The sequence below is a fragment of the Ranitomeya variabilis genome, chromosome 6 (genome assembly GCF_051348905.1).
Source record: "Ranitomeya variabilis isolate aRanVar5 chromosome 6, aRanVar5.hap1, whole genome shotgun sequence".
Taxonomy (NCBI): Eukaryota; Metazoa; Chordata; class Amphibia; order Anura; family Dendrobatidae; genus Ranitomeya; species Ranitomeya variabilis.
Window position 1 is genome coordinate 106,508,007 of NC_135237.1, and position 20,462 is coordinate 106,528,468.

The window sequence follows — 20,462 nt, forward strand, 5'->3', positions numbered from 1 at the left end:
TAAGACTTTTCTCAAATATGTCATTATCAAATGAGAAGATTGACATCAGTATTACAGGGTAGCAGGTTTTACTTTCACTTAACTGGAGCAAGTGCAAAATCTGGTAAATTCTCTTCTCTTGTAGATACCAAGTGCGAGGGGAAAGCTGGTTCTATACAGCTCCAGCTTTGTGCTGAGATTATGGAATTTAGGGAGCACTCCTAGGGTAGAGTCACTGGTCCACAGAATACAATAAAATAATCGATTAATCTAATTTTCTGATAAATTTTAATCAATGAATTACTAAACATAGCAGATTATTTCACTAATGCATCCCAATGGTCAGTAAAAAAAATATGAAAACATGTAAAATGGAAAAGTACTGTATATTTTTACATTCAAATAGAAATCTTACCATATGCTTCAGGTTGACGTAGCATCCCAAACGTATGATCAGCAGGAACCTTCAACGTGTCTGCAATCCTGTGAGGTATATAAAATATGTCCACATAACGGGAAATATCACAGATGTAACAACATTTTGGAGTTTGATATTTGTCTCTGTATTATTATATCAATTGATAACAAAAGTATAGCTGCTGACTGTGAGACCAAACAACCTGTAGACAGAATGCAGCCATGTTTCCTAATGCAATACACATCCTTTATTAAACTCTTCATCACCTTGCATTTTTGCGTTTTTTGCTGCCCTTCTTCCCAGAACCAATAACCTTTTTATTTTTTTATTTTTCCATCAATGTAGTCGTATGAGGGCTTGTTTTTTTTTTTTGCGGGACGAGTTGTACAGTACTTTGAATGACACCATCGATTTTACCCTAGCCCTGCTATGTGTAGCATAAATCAGGATCTCCTATGAACACCGGTCTCGAGCCCACATTTATAGGAAATTTACAATGACAGGCACGGGGTCTTCTGCATATGACACACCCATCGGTGCCCCTGTCACGTGATCGCAAAGCACCGATGGGTGTGTCTTTTGGTTACGCTTGTTAGATGTCGCTGTCAGAGATTGACAGCAGCATTTAACATGTTAACATCCACGCGTGGATCGCGGATCCACCTGCAGAGATTAGAGGCACATGACAGCTGATGAGCTGTCATGTGCAGGGAAAGATGCAGGCTCAGCAGCGGAGCCCGCATCAAATGCAGGGAGATGACCTTGGATGTACCTATGCGTCCAAGGTTGCAAACAGGTTATTTTTTTTATTGATAGATCATCAAAAAACTCAATTAAGCATAATTAAATCAATGCAGTGCTGGGCATATACAGGTGAATACAGCTCAAATTGCAGCTTGGGATACATGTAAGATACATACCCCTGGTAAATAACAGCTTTAGCTAGGGCTGAGCTGGGACTAAAAAGAATCCCCTAATTATCTCTACAAATATTCTTTATTTGATGATGTCACTCACTCAAACCCCTTCTTGACAAATCAGGTCCTGATATATGAAGCTGAGAATCTCATCCCACTTTATACATGGCTGCGGTCGGCTGTGTTATACAGCCGCCACCCGCTCTAACTGCAGTGTCCATAAAAGCAAAAATAAAAACCTGGTTTTGTTGTGTCTGTAAAAATCTGAAGTTTACAAATATATTATGCATCTCGCAATGTAGACATAAAATAAAAAATAAAAATACTCAAATTGCAGATTTTGGCTCATCTTGTGATTAAAACATCCCATGTACCTCAAATGTTATAAATTAAAAACTATCTCTATTTATGGAAAAAAAAACTTACACACTGTTTATTCAACAGAAAAAATAGAACGGTTTGAGCCTAGAAAAATAGCCGATTTATTTTTTCAAACATTTTCTATGACTGTATGTCTGCAAGTGGTCACATATGTAAAAAGCGACACCATAAACTTTCAGTTAGGGCCCAGTGTACGCTACCATTATACAAGCACAAAAATAGCCAATATTACTGTTAGGCAATGTTCTCACTATCAGTATTTGGTCAGTACAAAAACAGGAGTGGAACAATCAGTGGCAAAATATAATAGAAACATGTCACCCAATCCTAGTTTTGGCGTACAAATACTGATGAGAAATACTGACCAAATACTGAACGTGTGAACATGGCTTTATACAGATACAAGTTCTAAAAAGTCATCCTGCAGAGTATTCTTACCTTGCAGAATACTGCACTGATCAGACACAGTTACAAGCAAAATATACAGGGTTGGTCATATATGGGGATAAACCTGGGTGGGCCATGTATATGGATACACCTAAATAAAATGGGAATGGTTGGTGATATCAACTTCATGTTTGTGGCACATTAGTACATTGGATGGAGAAACTTTTCAAGATGGGTGGTGACAATGGCGGCCATTTTGCAGTTAGTAATTTTGGATGTATCTTTATAAATGGCCCACCCAGGTGTATCCATATAAATGGCCCACCCTGTAGATCAAATGAAGAGGATCTGTCATGAATCCTGGCAAGTCTGTTTTGGAAAATAACTCTATCCCCCAACTATTCTGCAACATTGTGTCTTAGAACTCAGCATTGCCCAGTTCCTGCCATTGCTCCTGTAAATGAATGAATACAATGACAACTGACTGTTACCATTCTCCTTCTCAAAGGGTTGTGTCCCTACTCTGACAGTATCTGACCATGTAGGACTGTGTTACACGAATAAATGGAAAGGGAACTGAACTTTCAGCAAACTCTGCATAAATCAATAGAATATATGAATGAAGAAACTGTGTAATATTATTTTAGAGAAATTTGTTTTTCACCATTTATGAACCACATCTTCCCTTCCCCCTGAGCCTCCTGCACTTATCAACCCCTTTAAGCTGTTAAGCGGATATCTGGGACTATTTTAGTTTTTAACTATTGTCCTAAGAACTAACAGGCAGGAACTAATTACCTGCCTGTTCTACTCAGTGCCGGCTCTGAGCGATCACTGATCGGTTCTGCCAGCGTATCTCCTGCTTCACGTCAACAAAGCAGCTTTTCTTCTTCTGAGTTGCTCTACCGACATCATGTTGACTGACAGCTGGCTCCTCGGAGCTAGGCAGCAGGGAGCAGGTTGTCAATAAGAATGACATTGGCAGTCACGTCCCATCAACAGAGCAGTGCAGAAGAGAAGCAACTGCTCTGTCAATGTGACATCAGCGAAAGTAGCAGAATAGTTGGCAGGAGCTGTGTATTACTGTTCTGTACCGGCAGAGATTGGTACCAGGTAGAAGAGACCTCCCTGTTAGTTCTTAGGGACATAGTAAAAAACTAAAATAGTCCCAGATAATCCCTTTAAAGAGGACCTGTGACAATTTTTTTTAAAAATCCACTTTTTGCTATTATTTTATTCTTGCTGTTCCTCTGAGTATTCTGATTCTTTCTTTTTTTAAAAAAATTGTCCTACAGTTCAAGAGATATGGGGGTTTTTTTACTGATAATTTTTATGGTCTTGACCAGGTGGCGTGGTTGAAAGCATTCACTGTGGGCATCTTTAGGGTAGTCTGCATTACTGCATTAGGAATTACGCCATCCGCCCCTTGGCAATGACCATAAAAATTAGCACTAAATGAAAAGACTTCTGGAATTTCTAGCGCATGGGTGGGGAATCTTTATCAGAAAAGAGCCATTTGGATATCTATACCATCCTTCGGGGCCGTACAAACTGCCGCCAAATCTGCCCACAAAGTACGTCCTGATGCTGACATTGGTGTCAAGGCATAATCTTTCATTGCACACGCATCAGCATTTAGTAGTGAGCACTGCGTGTGTGTGGTCACACAGCAAAAAGAAATTAATGGGCTGACGGCCGTCAAAATACATCTGCCGTACCAAGCACTGCAGTCCCTGGGAATCTGCCCAGGGCCTGTATAATGTTCATCGAGGGCTGTAAACGTCCCGTGGGCCTGAATGAGGTTCCCCATCCCTGCTCTAGCAAATTTAAAAAAAATAAAACTGAATATTCAGGGGACCAGTGGGAATAAAATGAGAGAAAATGCTGGCCACTTTTCTTTGGGTGACAGGTCCTCTTTAAGACAAAACGGACTGCCCACTCACTGTGGTGTCAGGTTACACCTCCTGTTATGCTTTATGGAGAGTGAGAGGGGAGGAGGCAGGAGGAGCAGAATGAGAAAACTGGCAGAGGGAGACACAAAATGATTGTGCGGAACTTTCTAACAAGATCAGCCAAGATCCTGATTTACATCCATAGAGCTCAGTTCTCCCGAGCTCTACCTCAGTGCATGACTTTGTACTGCAGTATTAGCCACATTCTTAAAATCTGGTCACAATTAACACTATTAACCTCAATCTGGCCCAGACTTTAGTGTGGGTATCCAGTAGCTTCCTTGTAGCGTGATCACAGGGAGAATGATGATTTAATATGACAGCTGAGGCTGCTTTAACGGCCTGTGCCTGTCATGTGATTTGTCCTGTGACGTCCAGCCAGTGTCTGGGCATCATAGAAGACTGTGATTTTTACTATATACAGAAAACTTTGTATATAAAATAAGTTTTTAAAAATGTAAAAAAATAAGAGATATACAAATTTGAATTACACCTTTTATCCCAGTTAAGCCCTTTCCAACCTTAGACGTATAGGTACATCTAAGGTTGCCTCCCCCGGTTTGCTGCGGGCTCCGGCGCTGAGCCTGCAACTTTTCTGGCACATGTAAGCTGATTTCATTAGCTAATATGTGCCACTAATAGCCGCAGGTGGAATTGCGCTTCACTAATGCCACCCATCGGCGCCCGTGACACATGACCGTGGGTCGCCGATGGGTTGGCATAACAACGCGGGGTCTGCAGGAGACCACTGTGGTTGTCATTGCCGGATAGCTATAAGTGCAGTCAAGTGGTTGGCGCTCATAGACTCATAGCAAGTGAGCAATTCTGCTGAAACCCTGCTATGTGCAGCACAGGCGATCAGATGCCATGGAGACTACTGAAATATTATTGATTCCACACTTGTCCCTACTGACAAATTTGGCTAACTCTCCAGAAGTAATTCAGAAAAACATGGCCCTCTTAACTCAAGTGTTGCTGGTGCCCAAGTAAGGTATCCAACCTGTCAATATACGTTAATAAACATGGCACTCGTTATCAGAAAAATAGAAGTTCCCTTTTATTGTGCATCCAGACAAAATGATTGAATTTGAATGTTTTCGGTCCGTCACAGGACCGTCATCAGAACATTCTTATACATGAGCTGGATATGAAGGAACACTCCTGTGAGCTAAAACAGTGTCAGAGTTGTGGAAGCCTGCTATAAAGGATATGTGCTGAGAGCACTACTGGGGTACCGCAAGGCGAGAGAGCGCATGAGAATGGGCAACACAGTTGCAAATGGAAAGCGCTTAGTGCCCAGGTCCGTGGTGCAAGGCTGCCGAATGGCTTTCGGAATGGCAAGGTTTTTTTTAGGCTGGGGTCTGCCCGTCCCCCCTCTCAACCCTCCCCACCCACCTCCTCCCCACCTCCTTGAAGACGATATATCCTCCTCCAGCGGTGCCTGGTCTCAGCGCCGGCAGCAAGTCCTGTGCTCATAGCGGTCACGTGGTACCGCTCATTAAGGTGATGAATATGGGCGCATATTCATTACCTTAATGAGCGGTACCATGTGACTGCTCACACAGGAAGAAGCTTCAGCGCCGGGAGTCAGGACAGAAGAGCAGGAGCAAGAGTCCGTACAGCGCGCTGTGAGGAGGGTGAGTATGATGGGCGGGGAAGGAAAAGGAGGACGGGGGAGCAACGCATACAAGGATGGGAGGAGGGGGGACGGAGCCACGTATACAAGGATGGGAGGAGGGGGGGAACAGAGCCACGCATACAAGGATGGGAGGAGGGGGGAGCAGAGCCACGCATACAAGGATGGGAGGAGGTGGGGGGAACGGAGCCACGCATACATGGATGGGAGAAGAGGAGGGGGCAAACGGAGCCACGCATACAAGGATGGGAGGGGGGGAACGGAGCCACGCGTACAAGGATGGGAGGAGGGGGGAACCATGCATGCTACAACAATACTGTTGGAGTTTAGGAGATCATTATATACTGTCTTAAAGGGAGTCCATCACCCCCAAAATGCATTTTAAACAGGCTATTTGCAGCGCCCCAGGGTCCTGGTCATTGCAGCGGTATTGCTTTCCTCTCGGGGAGAGTGATGCTACGTTTGGAGGCAAAGAAGGATAACTGCATCCAGGTATCACAAACATGCAACACATTTCACACTCCAGGTCACCAGGGGGAGCTTCTGCTCCTATTTATTAGGTCACTCCCCATATATATGTATAATTGGTAGTCTGTAGGGAAAGTTAGAACGTTCCAGACTTCGGTCTGAGGTGGACAGAGGGTCCAAGGAGCTGTGCATGCCCTCAGAGCTGCAGCTCCCAGAAAGAGACATTCAGAAGGCAGAACTGTATTGCACAGAGTGTGCAAGGAAAGCAATGCAAATGAGAGGATACCAGAAGGGGACCAGCCCTACACAGGCTGCCTCCTTCTGAGGCGCAGAAGCCTGGTAGCCAGAACACCGAGGGAGTAAGGACCTTAATGCTTTGCTCCAGAGATATCGGCAGGACAGCTAATTGCTAGTTACCTGTCCACACCTATACCCAGGAGGCACGGTGGCACTCCTCAGAGGCCGGAGCATGATAGAGTCCCTATAAATAGCCTCAAGCCACCAGTCATAAGGGTTTTGTCCTATCCTATATGGGGGGAAGAAAGAGCTAAACATCGCAACTGTGAGACCCTTATGTGAAGCCATAGGCAGTAAGGGACTACACCACTACAGCGCAAAGGAAGGCTATTGATTTCCACCTGGATAAGGGGACTCTGGACTTGCCTCCAAACCGGCTGGATTCTGCCTGCCCTGTGATCTGGTGCCCTGGACTGTGGATGCTGAAGTCTTCAGTAAAGGTAAAGAGACTGCAACCTTTTGTCCTCGTTCTTCTCTGCGCCTCGCACCATCCACCATCTACCATCTACACACCGGGAAGCCCTGGGGACATACTTCACCTGTGGGAAGGTATACCATCTAGCTGCCATAACATCACCCCAGCGGACCTCTTAAAGCAGCATCGGTCACCCTGACCAAACACCACAGGTGGCGCCATGAACATTCCCCTTAAAGACCTTTCCCTTTTACACGGACGTCCCAGGGCCACGGACCAGGTCAGCCACCGTGACTTGCCCTTGTGAACCACAGGACCCGGTACCGAGTACCCCACGGCCCCATGGGGGCGCTCCATATACAGTGTTGGAGGGGAATTAGCTCCTTCAACAACCATACTAACACTATCTTTGTTACTGGTACAAGGCCTGAGAAAATAACTTTTTATTGCTAGGCAAATGTGGCGTGGCTAAGATTTTGGTGCACCATTACATTACCATGCTTAACTGCATATCGGAGCCCTTCCCTTGTTTCTGAATGACTGACAGAGCTCACTTCCTAGACCGAGCACTGTGAGAATGCTGACAACGTATGTACGGCCCCTCGCGTTGTCCTCTCTGTCCCCATTTTTCTGACGCTGCTCGCTTCACTAATACACCTGGAAGTGCAGCGAGCAACATCAGAAGAAAGAAAGGGAGGAAAGGGAGGAAAATGTGAACAGCCACTGCCTGCAAGTACGGCCAAGCACACTCTGGCAATAATCAGACAGTGCTTGTTCTGGGAAGTGAGAACTGTCAATCAGAAGGGACCCAATATTCAAAGAGGAGGCATAAAGGTTATTTTCTCAAACACTGTACCAGTAACAGGGGCATTGCTAGTATGGTTCTTGTAGGGGCTAACTAACCTACAGCACTGTATAGCCCTTTTAAAATGCATTTAGGGGATGATGAACTCCCTTTAATGTAGATTACAACATACACTGCAATTCCACCAAGCTCCTTCCCATGGCAGTCGCAGCTAGCTAGTATGTAATCTTATAAATCAATGTTTCTACGTTGATTCGGAAGACAGTATTTGAAAAACAAAGCTCTAAATATTGTAAAGATATATGAAGAAAAGCATAGCCACATCAATGTCAAACTAGAAGTTGCAAACAAATCAAACAAGTGTTCAATGATGCTCAGATTCATAAAAGTATAATATATTCCGTGTGTTTCAAGTATGATAGCACATAAGCAGTCAGGGCTCTCTCATGACTTTAGAATAATATCTGCGTTTAGTGTGAGTTTAACATTAAAATTAAATCTCATCTATATGTTTTGTTAATCTAAGTCATCTGCCTTTTGAATCAAAAAGTTATTCTTGATGTAAGTATGTGTAGGATCATTTCAATAGTTGATGGTACTTACGGATCCAGAACCTTCCCAAGCTGATACTGTGAACGCTCTCGGAAATCATCAACTCTTTTTGAAACTATATTAGCTTCTTCTTTCCTAAAATATTAATGTTTAAAAGTCATATATTCTAATACATCATGTATTCATAAAAATGAAAAAAAAAAAATCAGTGATATTCATAGAAAAAAGAGACATCTAATTTTTATATTGTGACGCTGCTGAATACTTAATGGGCAATGGGAGCCTGTTGTGATTCGGTTATTTGGCTCCCCCAGTGGTCGCTTGTGGTACTGGTGTCTTTGAGCTTTTCACCTGTTTCTATCAGGATGTGGGAGTTTCCTATTTAGCCTTGTTCCTCAGTCATTCCAATGCCGGCCATCAATGTAACCAGAGTCTTTCTGTTGCATGTACCTGCTCCCAGTCTGCTTACCAGCTAAGTTGGACATTTCTGTCCTTTGTCTATTTTTGTATCTTTTGTCCAGTTTGCACTTATGTGATTCTCTGCAGCTGGAAGCTCTTGTGGGCTGAAATTGCCACTCCGGTGCTATGAGTTGGCACATGAGTTTAAGGTAATTTCAGGATGGTATTTGATAGGGTTTTGTAGCTGACTGCGAAGTCCACTATTGTATCCTTCTGCTATCTAGTTAGTGGGCCTCGCTGTGCTAAATCTGCTTTCATACTACGTTTGTCTTTTCATCTTAACTCACCGTTATTATATGTGGGGGGCTACTATCTCCTGTGGGGAATTTTCCTCTGGAGGCAAGCCAGGACTGTGTTTCATCTACTAGGGGTAGTTAGCTCTCCGGCTGGTGCGAGACGTCTAGCGAAAACGTAGGTACGTTCCCTGGCTACTATTAGTTGTGTGTATAGGTTTAGCATCGCGGTCAGCTCTAGTTTCCATCACCCAAGAGCTTGTCCGTTTTTTCTATGCTTCTGATGTTCCCCTGCCATTGGGAACCATAACAGGAGCCCAAGCAAGAAAAAGGGTGTTCAAAGAACACTTTCCATTATCTTCAAATCTGCAGATTTCATAGTACAAATTGTACACATTATTAAATAGATCCCTTAGACCTGATCAGAGTGCTGCACTTTGAAAACTCATTTCAGAATAGCTGTACAAACCTTAATGACAATTTAACCCCTTCATGCCGCAGCCCTTCTTCGTTTTTGCATTTCTGTTTTTTGCTCCCCTTTTTCCCAGAGACATAACTTTTTACTTTTTCATCAACATGGCCATGTGAGGTCTTGTTTTTTGTGAGACGAGTTGTACTGTTGAACTACACCATTGGTTTTACCATATCGTGTACTCGAAAACGGGAAAAAAATTCCAAGTGCGGTGAAATCGCAAAAAAGTGCAATTCCACAACAGTTTTTGGGATTTTTTTTTACCATGATCACCAAATGCTAAAATTGACCTGCCATTATGATTCTCTGGGTCATTATGAGTTCATCGATACCAAACATGTATAGGTTCTTTTTTATTTAAATGGTGAAAAAAAATACAAAGTTTGTTAAAAAAAATAAATAAATTTGTGTAATTTTCCGAGACCCTCAGCATCTCCATTTTTCATGATCTGGGGCTGGGTGGGGACTTTTTAGCGTGCTGAGCTGACGTTTCTAATGAAATCATTTTTGTGTGGATACGATCTTTTGATCTCCCGTTATTGCATTTTAATGCAATGTTGCGGTGACCAAAAAAATGTAATTCGTTTTTACTTTGTTTTACGCTGCGCCGTTTACTGATCGGATTAATTATTTTTATAGCTTGATAGATCGGGCAATTCTGAATGCAACGATACCAAATATGTGTATATTTTAATTTTTTTTAATTTTTTTTTACTTTTTGCATGAGTCAATAGTCTCCATGGGAGAGACTAGAAGCTGTGAGAACCCGATCGCCTCTGCTACGCACAGGCAATAATCAGATCGCCTGTATGTAGCAGAAATGCTCACTTGCTATGAGCGCCAACCACCAGGCGGTGCTCATAGCAATAGCATAGAAATGACAACCATAGAGGTCTGCTGGAGACCTCTGGTTGTAATGCCGACCAATCGGTGACCCGCGATCATGTAATGGGGTCACCGATGGGCGGGATTAGTGACCTGTTTCCTACGCGAGCACATTAAGTGCCGCTGTCAGCGGCATTTAATGGGTTAACAGCCGCGGGTGGATCGCGATTCCACCCGTGGCAAATGTCAGCTATTCAAAACAGCTGACGTGTCAGGAAAGATGTGGGCTCAGCAACGGTGCTTCTGGTCTTGTGTGCATGTAGCAATCCATAATGTGCTTCATGGCTATGATACAATTTAAAAATCCTCAAACTTAGAGATTTGACAATATGAGAAGGATTTTTCGAGTTTCTGTTGTAAAAACTCAGTTTACGTTAGTGTGTGTTCATACTGATTTTTTTTTTTAAGCAGAAACTCTCCAAATCGTCTTCAAATACTGAAAGCTTGGTTCTGATGATGTATTAACGTTCTGATGGTGGTTCTAGTGATGCATTTATATAAGTACCCCTTTAAATTTGTTTGCGGCCCTTGGAATTGATTCAGCATGACAATGTCTCCCTAGGACCAAAAAATATTGTGCACCCCTGCATTATCCAGTACGCATAACCTGACAGTATGACACATCAGGTCAGTATAAATATGGCAACACCAACTTCATGAGGTTTTCTAAATATTATTGTAGTAAAAAACAATTAAGCCCTTTGTAAACAATATTTCTGGTTTGTTGCCACTTTCTGAGAACCGTAACATTTTTATTTTTTTCATTGAAGCAGTATGAGGGCTTGTTTTTTGTTCCCTGAGTTTACATTTTTATTGATGCCATTTTTTATCTCTTAGTATTTTTTGAGTTGAGTTCAGCGAGTGAAAAAAAGCTGCTCTTGCAATTTGACTCTTTTTAGCCTTTTGTGTTTAGCATAACTTTGTATCTTGTGATACCAACCTGTTAATGACTCGGGCATTTAGTACGTCCATGACTCATCGGTTCTCTGTAATCGTTTTGTGGGGTGCGATGGGAGTCAATCAGCAATAATGGCAAACCAAAAAAAGGAATTCACTTGTGATGAGCACACCTGTAAAAGTCTAAATTCATTGAGCCCCTGATGAAGCTGCCATATGCAGCGATACGCATGGGGTTTGTCTCACTTTCATTTTGGGCTTCTCTATTTTGACTGCATTGTATGGTGCCATGTATTTTATGATTACAACTGAGGGCTTGACTGAGTGATCTCTGGGTCATGTATTTTCCTTGATTGCATTACTCTTATATTCCTAACCATCATTATATCATATAGTTGTTAGGTTACATATTTACAGGCTTGTGTGGCTTTCCTGTATCTCTATTTTTGATTCACCATATCTTTATATACATCGACTCTGTCATTCATATTGATTATCTGCAGGTTACCATGAGTCTCCCTATGCTTACTCTTACACAGCGCTTTCTTGGTCAGGCTCAGCTTTATTAATATTCATTATATTCTATTATTTACGGTATGTGGGCATTGTAAAGCCGGTCTTTGGTTTTCACACTTTGGATGGCTATGTGTTTATTTTTCTTGATTATGGTATATACCCTTTACCACTTTACTTAGTGACTTGTAGTGTGTTTATATGTTTAGAATATTTCCATGGTTGTGTGTTGCATTTGTGCTCAATGAATTTAGACTTTTACAGGTTTGCTCGTCATCACTAGTTTATTGCTTTTTGTATGGCCATGTTTTCCTTTCTTACGTGATGCAGCACCCTCTTTTATAGCATTGGCTATGCACCCTCTCTCCTTTTTGTTCCACTCAATCAGCAATAATTAATGACATATACTGTAAATGCTGCTGTTACCGATTGAAAGCGACATTTAAAAGGCCACTGATGTTACAGGCATATGCCGGGTATACAACACAGCTGTCATCTGTCGGGTACGGTGCTGGATCAGCTCCTGAGCCTGCTCAATAAACCCACCATGACACTGTAAAATTACAGTATGTGGTCGCTAAGGGGTTAAAGGAGTTATCCATAAACCATATCTATTACCTACACACAGGATGGGTGATAAATGTATGATTGTTGAACATCTGAATGCTCGTATACCCACCGGTCATGAGAATGGGAATTTCAAAGTTTCCTACATGAAATTTTACTGAATACTGCTCAGTTAACCATCTATTAAGCATCTACAGTAATTACAGAACAGTTTATAGCATGAAATCATTAAAGCTTCATTCACACAGGGGGCACAAAGTGGGACCAAAAGTACATATATCATCTATCCTGCGGGTAGGTGATAACTGATAAACATTGTTTAAGGATAAAACCTTTTAATAAATTAATTACCGTATATACTCGTGTATAAGCCGAGTCTTTCAGCACTTTTTTTGTGCTGAAAACGCCCCTCTCGGCTTATACAAGAGTCACGGTCACAGAAAGCCGGTGGGGGATGGGGACGGGCGGAGCAGCGGGTCACAAAAGCCGGAGCCGGCAGCTGTGGCTAAAGCCTGTGCCGCTGCTGTAATAGCGCACAGTGCCAGCCACAGCCGCCGGCTTCCAGCACACATCATACTCACCTACCTGCATCTTGTTCCGGACGCCGGTGCCTGCAGCTCTTCCAGCCGAGAGAACACGTGGCACCGCTCATTAAGGTAATGAATATGCACGCGTCTCCACTGGGGAGCCATGCACACCAGGACAGGGACTGGGGAGCCATGCACGCGTCTCCACTTCCATAGGCGTGGCGCATATATTCTTTATTTTAATGAGCGGGGCCACGTGATCTCTTGGCAGGAAGAGCTGCTGGAAGCTGGAACAAGATGCAGTGCCACTGAGGGAGCGCAAGCCGGTAAATAGGATGTTTTTTTTTTTTTTTTTATAACAGGAATCATAGATAGGGATAAGGGGAGCCATGCACACCAGGACAGGGACTGGAGAGCCATGCATACAATGACAGGGACTGGGGAGCCATGCATACAATGACAGGGACTGGGGAGCCATGCAGTCCAGGACAGGGAATGGGGAGCCATGCACACCAGGACAGGGACTGGAGAGCCATGCATACAATGACAGGGACTGGGGAGCCATGCAGTCCAAGACAGGGAATGGGGAGCCATGCAGTTCAGGACAGGGAATGGGGAGCCATGCATACAATGACAGGGACTGGGGAGCTATGCATACAATGACAGGGACTGGGGAGCTATGCATACAATGACAGGGACTGGGGAGCTATGCATACAATAACAGGGACTAGGGAGCTATGCATACAATGACAGGGACTGGGGAGCCATGCATACAATGACAGGGACTGGGGAGCCATGCAGTCCAGGACAGGGAATGGTGAGCCATGCACACCAGGACAGGGACTGGGGAGCCATGCATACAATGACAGGGACTGGGGAGCTATGCATACAATGACAGGGACTGGGGAGCTATGCATACAATGACAGGGACTGGAGAGCCATGCATACAATGACAGGGACTGGGGAGTCATGCATACAATGACAGGGACTGGGGAGCTATGCATACAATGACAGGGACTGGGGAGCTATGCATACAATGACAGGGACTGGAGAGCCATGCATACAATGACAGGGACTGGGGAGCTATGCATACAATGACAGGGACTGGGGAGCTATGCATACAATGACAGGGACTGGGGAGCAATGCATACAATCACAGGGACAGGGGTCCATGCATACCATGATAGGGAATAGGGGACAATGCATACCCAGCTTATACTCGAGTCAATAAGCTTACCCAGTTTTTTGTGGCAAAAGTAGGTGTCTCAGCTTATACTCGGGTCAGCTTATACTCAAGTATATATGGTACTTATATTTATAGAGACTCGGTACTTATATTTATAGAGACTATAGAGCACAAAGTGACAAAAAATAAATGACATTTCAGTTTACCATACACAAGCCCTTAATAAATATTTTACATTAAATGAATTGTGCCCACACATGATAATGAGTCTCCCTAAAGATGAACACACAGTTAAGTGTTGGAGAACCTACATTTTCATTTCCTGAAGCCACCTTAAACTTCGTGCCACATTTCTTCCATCATTAAAGTGGGGTGTCTCGATTCCAAATTTATTCCCTTTTCTATATTTTGTCCAGTCGTATTTTCTGTTTCTTATCTCGCCTACAATGTAAAAAACATATTACTATCTTAGCACATCACTTACAAAATACAATAATAAACAAATCTGTCATAATACACTAATTTTAATCTGAAATCTATATCTTGTCCTTTGTGTTTTATTTTGGGAAATGCTCATATCACAATTGTGATCTGTATTTGGTATACACACCTGACCAATTCCTGACATACTTCAAGGTGCCAATAGACTAATATTAGCCAAAGGTTTGAAAAAAAGAGTATCATAGAAAATGTAGATCTTGCAAAAAAAGTAAAAAACTAAAATAAAATACACATGTGTGTTACGCATCTCATTTTAGTTTTATTAATTAACTTTTTTTAATATTGTTTTTATTTTTTTTAAAAAATTTCGGAGCAGTCATATTGGTGACAGACACCCTTTCAAAGCAGGGTATATTTATGTATGTGTGAGTGTGTCGAGTATGTTTTTGTGTATGTGTGTTTTGTGTGTAGGGGGGGTGTATGTGTGAATGTGTTGTATGTGTAAATGTGTTGTGAGGTGTGTGAGTACGTTGTGTGTGGAGTATGTATGAGCGTGTATGTTTGTAGTGTATGTGTGTGAGTGTGTTATGTATGTGTGCAGTGTATGTGTGAGTGTGGTGTGTGTGGTATATGTATGAGTGTGTTGTTTGTAGTGTATGTGTGTGAGTGTGTGGTGTATGTGTGCAGTGTGGTGTGTGTGTGTGCGTGTGTGTGTGTGTGTGTGTGGTATATGTGTGAGTGTGTTTGTGTTTGTAGTGTATGTGTGCAGAGTATGTGTGTGTGGTGTATGTGTGAGTGTGGTGTGTGTGTGGTATATGAATGAGTGTGTTGTTTGTGTTTGTAGTGTATGTGTGTGAGTATGTTGTGTATGTGTGCAGTGTATGTGTGTGTGGTGTATGTGTGAGTGTGGTGTGTGTGTGGTATATGAATGAGTGTGTTGTGTGAGTGTGTATGTGTGCAGTGTATGTGTGTGTGGTGTATGTGTGAGTGTGTGGTCTTGGGGGCTGAGGGTGAGGGGGAGTCAAATGTGAGGAATTATGACAGTTTTCAGGAAGAGTGTGAATATGGTCCCTTGCCTCAGAGACAGGGGAGTGATAGTGTAGATGTATGCATGGCTTTATTTGCATTTAGTGTCGTTACCCTGCATATGTTTTACTATCTTGTAAGTGATGGCAGGATCCATCCTCTGGGACACCCACTGTTCCTAAAAATGAAGTTGCTGTTTTTTTACCTGGACGAACCACTCTAGACACTCATTGTGCAGGAAACTGGAGTGGCTGCATTTTTCTCTACAGCCCTTTTAATCTCAGGATCGATGAGGGTCAAATAATCAAATGTAATGATTTTTCTAATCCTGGTGTAGTTTATACAGTAAAAGTTTACACAGTAAAATGCGATAAATACAGAAAATAGGAAGTATCAGCCTATTGTGACAAGGCCAGTGTGAAAACTGGAATATTTAGGGTATGTGCACACGTTGCAGATTTCCTGCAGATCTGAAGCTTTTTTTTCCGCTCAGAAACGCTGCAGATCTGCAAGTGATATACAATGTAAATCAATGGCTGAAAAAAAATGCTGTGTAAGGGTATGTTTCCACGGTACGTAAACGCTGCTTGTTTGACGCTGCAGCGTCAAACAAGCAGCGTCCAGATGTTCCAGCATAGTGGAGGGGATTTTATGAAATCCCGTCTCCACTATGCGTGGAAACCCGCACGCGGCGGCCCTGCGACTCCGGACATGCTGCGCGTCTTTTCAGAACGCAGCATGTCCGTACACCTTGTGGGGACGCAGCGTCCCCGCAAGGCATATCACAGGGCCCTATGGCGAGGGGTGCGATGATCCCGGATGTGTACTGTACACATCCGGCACCATCGCGTCCCAGAAAGGGGGCGGGGCTTAGCGCCGAGCGGCTTCGCCGCTGCGGCGAACCCGCCGGCAAGCCGTACCGTGGAGCCATACCCTTAGGGTACGTTCACACAGGACTTTTTTGCTGCTTTTTTTTATGCTAATTTAGGTGCGTTATTTTGGTGCGTTTTTTGGGTACGTTCACACAGGACTTTTTTGCTGCAGATTTTTGCTGCTTTTTTTATGCCAATTTTCAGCTGCTAGGACACCTCACAATGGCTCTTCACACCTCACAATGGCTCTTCACACCTTACTACCAGGAACTCCCTCACAATAGATCACAATCAGGACACCTCACAATGGCTCTTCACACCTCACAATGGCTCACAATGGCTCTTCACACCTCACTAACCACACCCCTAAGCTCTTGGCTGTGAGATCCCTTCCTGCTGGCCATGATTTTCTGCACAAAAAACGCAGCAAATAATGCTACATGCGTTTTTTCAGCGTTTTTGCAGCGTTTTTTTCATCACCCATTCAAGTCAACGGGTGAAAAAACGCTGCAAAAACGCAGCAAAAACGCTGAAAGAAGTGACATGCCCTATGTCCAAAAAAAGCAGCAAAGCAGAAAATACTGATCAAACAAAAAACCAACGTGTGTGCATGAGATTTCTGAAATCTCATAGGCTTTACTGGTACTGTAAAAAGCAGCTGAAAATTAGCATAAAAAAGCAGCAAAAAAGTCCTGTGTGAACGTACCCTTAATGGTGCAGAAAAATCTGCACGGAAAACGCAGCAGATTCAAAAAAGGACTTCTTTTGTGCAGATCTGCTGCATTTCTGCACCCATTCCATAAGGGTATGTGTCCACGTTCAGGATTGCATCAGGATTTGGTCAGGGTTTCATGCAGGTAAAATCCTGACCAAATCTGCACCTGAGGTCACTGGCCGGTCACCTGCGTTGTCCTTGCGATGTTTCAGCCAGGCAAGGACATGCTGCGTTCTTAAAAGACCCGCCGCATGTCTGTTTTCGCGGGTGTGCCGCATGCGTCTTTTAATGCATAGTGGAGACGGGAATTTCATAAAATCAGCGTCAAACACGCAGCGTTTCCTTTAGGGTATGTGTCCACTATCAGGATGGCCGGCGGTTTGGACGGAGTGGCAAACTTGCTCCGCCCAAAGCCCCGCCCCCTTCTGGAGACGCGATTATGCCGGATGTGTTCAATGCACACATCCGGCATCATCGCATCCCACACATATGGCCCTGTGATTTACCTTGCGGCGGCGCAGCGTCGCCGCAAGGTACACGGACATGCTGCGATCTAAAAAGACGCGCAGCATGTCCGGAATCGCAGGGCTGACGGATGCGTGTTACCACGCATAGTGGAGACAGGATTTCATAAAATCTCCTCCACTATACTGTAACATCTGGACGCTGCGGATTGAACGCTGCGACTCCACGCAGCGTTCAATCCGCTGCTATTCCGGATGTAAAACGGCACGTGGACACATACCCTGATAGAAATCTGAAGGGGTGAAAAAAGGAAGAAATCTGCACAAAAATCCAGAACACACCAAAGAAAGGCGCAGATTCTGACCTGCGTTTTCTGCCTAGAAATTCAGAATCTGCACAGAACATTCCACAGTCAAATCTGCAACGTGTGCACATAGCCTTAGAAAGATTTTTTCATGAATAGTCACATAAAAGATTTAAAAAAAAACACAAGCTTAAAAAAAGGATGGTCAAAATATGTTAATTTGAATGCAACTCTCTGAGTTCACATGTACTTGATCTTTATTTCTCTAGAACAAAAAATATTTTCTCAAAAATGTTTGACCTAAGAGAGGCGGCTAACCTAAAAGTCAGTGTCCAAACCTTTACCAGGTCTTGCAACATGAGCAGAGGTAAATTCTGCAAAAGAGCTACTTCATATACTTTTCTTCCATGGAAAATTGCATGTAAGACTCTGTACCCAGCTGGTCTTTTATGGCTGGGGCTACTCAGCGACTTTGCCTGCAACATCTGTCACGTGACCAAAGTTCGCTAGGTGTCAGTGCTACATTGTAGTGCTGTACAAGTGAATGAGGTTGCATTGTGACACAGGGTTCTGCGAGCACGACAAGCAAGTCACAAGAAGTCCAACTGCGTTGAATATTTTACAACTTGCTTGTGACAGCTGCATATTCTCCGGGTTGCAATTCGGAACCATTCACTTGTATGTTGCTAAAATGTAGCAACATGTGTCGTGGCCATAGTCTCTGTGTAGCTCCAGCCTTAAAGGGAACCTGTCACCTGAATTTGTTGGGACCAGTTTTGGGTCATATGGGCGGGGTTTTCGGGTGTTTGATTCACCCTTTCCTTACCCGCTGGCTGCATGCTGGCCGCAATATTGGATTGAAGTTCATTCTCTGTCCTCCGGAGTACACACCAGCGCAAGGCAATATTGTGTGTGTACTCCGGAGGGCAGAGAATGAACTTCAATCGAATATTGCGGCCAGCATGCAGCCAGCGGGTAAGGAAAGGGTGAATCAAACACCCGAAAACCCCGCCCATATGACCCAAAACTGGTCCCGCCAAATTCAGGTGACAGGTTCCCTTTAAGGAGAACCAATACTTTCCCTATGTTGACCCTTTTGTTCTAGAAATGTAAACTGTGAATTGTTATACATAAGAGAAATAACACTGGAATTACACACGGTGCAGGTATTTCACTTCTACCTAAGGGTACCGTCACACAGTACCATTTACATCGCTACGACGGCACGATTCGTGACGTCGCAGCGTCGTATGATTATCGCTCCAGCGTCGTAGACTGCGGTCACACGTTGCAATCACGGCGCTGGAGCGATGCCGAAGTCCCCAGGTAACCAGGGTAAACATCGGGTTACTAAGCGCAGGGCCGTGCTTAGTAACCCGATGTTTACCGTGGTTACCAGCGTAAAAGTAAAAAAAAACAAACCGTACATGCTCACCATCTGATGTCCGTCAGGTCCCTTGCCGTCCGCTTCCCGCTCTGACTGAGATCCGGCCGTACAGTGAGAGCAGAGCGCAGCGGCGACGTCACCGCTGTGATCTGCTCTCACTTTCCGGCCGGCAGACAGTCAGAGCGGGAAGCAGACGGCAAGGGACCTGACGGACATCAGATGGTGAGCATGTACGGTTTGTTTGTTTTTACTTTTACGCTGGTAACCACGGTAAACATCGGGTTCCTAAGCACGGCCCTGCGCTTAGTAACCCGATGTTTACCCTGGTTACCAGCGAACGCATCGCTGGATCGCTGTCACACACAACGATCCAGCGATGACAGCGGGAGATCCAGCGACGAAAGAAAGTTTCAAACGATGTGCTACGACGTACGATTCTCAGCTGGGTGCCTGATCGCAGTAGCGTGTCAGACACTGCGATATCGTATGGATATCGCTGGAACGTCACGAATCGTGCCGTCGTAGCGATGAAAATGGCACTGTGTGACGGTACCCTAAGTTGTCATTGTGAGATGTATTAAGTACTCACCAACGTCAAAATCATTATGTGTAACCACATAAAGATCATGCCCTCTGTGCGATTCTTCCTCTATTTCTTGAAAGCTTTTTAAAGGATTAATAAGAACACCCGCTGATGAACCTTAATGCAGAACAAAGGAAAGATTTTCTACCACTAATTAGGAATTTCTTACCACTACAACACATTGGACTGGGTTAAATAAATACAACAGATTAATCCTGGCTGTATAATTACATTTCTAAAAACAGCAACACATTGAGCTCCAAAGTTTTTAAATAATTTGATAAGTTAGCAAACTTTCTGTGGATACATTGTCCCTGTGATGGTACAGTGTGATATACCCTACAGCAGAGGTGTTAAACTGCATTCCTCGAGGGCCGCCAACAGGTCATGTTTTCAGGATTTCCTTAGCATTCCACAAGGTGCTGGAATCATTCGGTGCAGGTGATTAAATTATCACCTGTGCAATACAAGGAAATCCTGAAAACATGACCTGTTGGCGTCCCTCGAGGAATGCAGTTTAACACCTCTGCCCTACAGCATGCTCTGAATACTTGTAGATTGTGAGCCCTCGCGGGCAGGGTCATCTCTCCTCCTGTACCAGTCGTGTCTTGTATTGTTTAAGATTATTGTACTTGTTTTTTACCATGCATACCCCTCCTCACATGTAAAGCGCCATGGAATAAATGGCGCTATAATAATAAAAAATATAATGAATATAATGAA

The 20,462-nt window shown here is 43.7% G+C and overlaps 1 protein-coding gene across 1 annotated transcript in view; it reads right to left on the reverse strand.

The window, feature by feature from the left end:
- Window positions 1–20,462, reverse strand: part of EFHB (EF-hand domain family member B) — a 79,936-nt gene that overhangs the window by 19,812 nt on the left and 39,662 nt on the right. The window contains exons 5-8 of the mRNA XM_077268883.1: window positions 19,746–19,856; window positions 14,258–14,387; window positions 8,259–8,342; window positions 395–462 (exon numbers count right to left, since the gene is read on the reverse strand). Of these exons, the coding sequence (XP_077124998.1) occupies window positions 395–462; window positions 8,259–8,342; window positions 14,258–14,387; window positions 19,746–19,856 (393 nt within the window). The remainder of the gene's footprint in view (window positions 1–394; window positions 463–8,258; window positions 8,343–14,257; window positions 14,388–19,745; window positions 19,857–20,462) is intronic.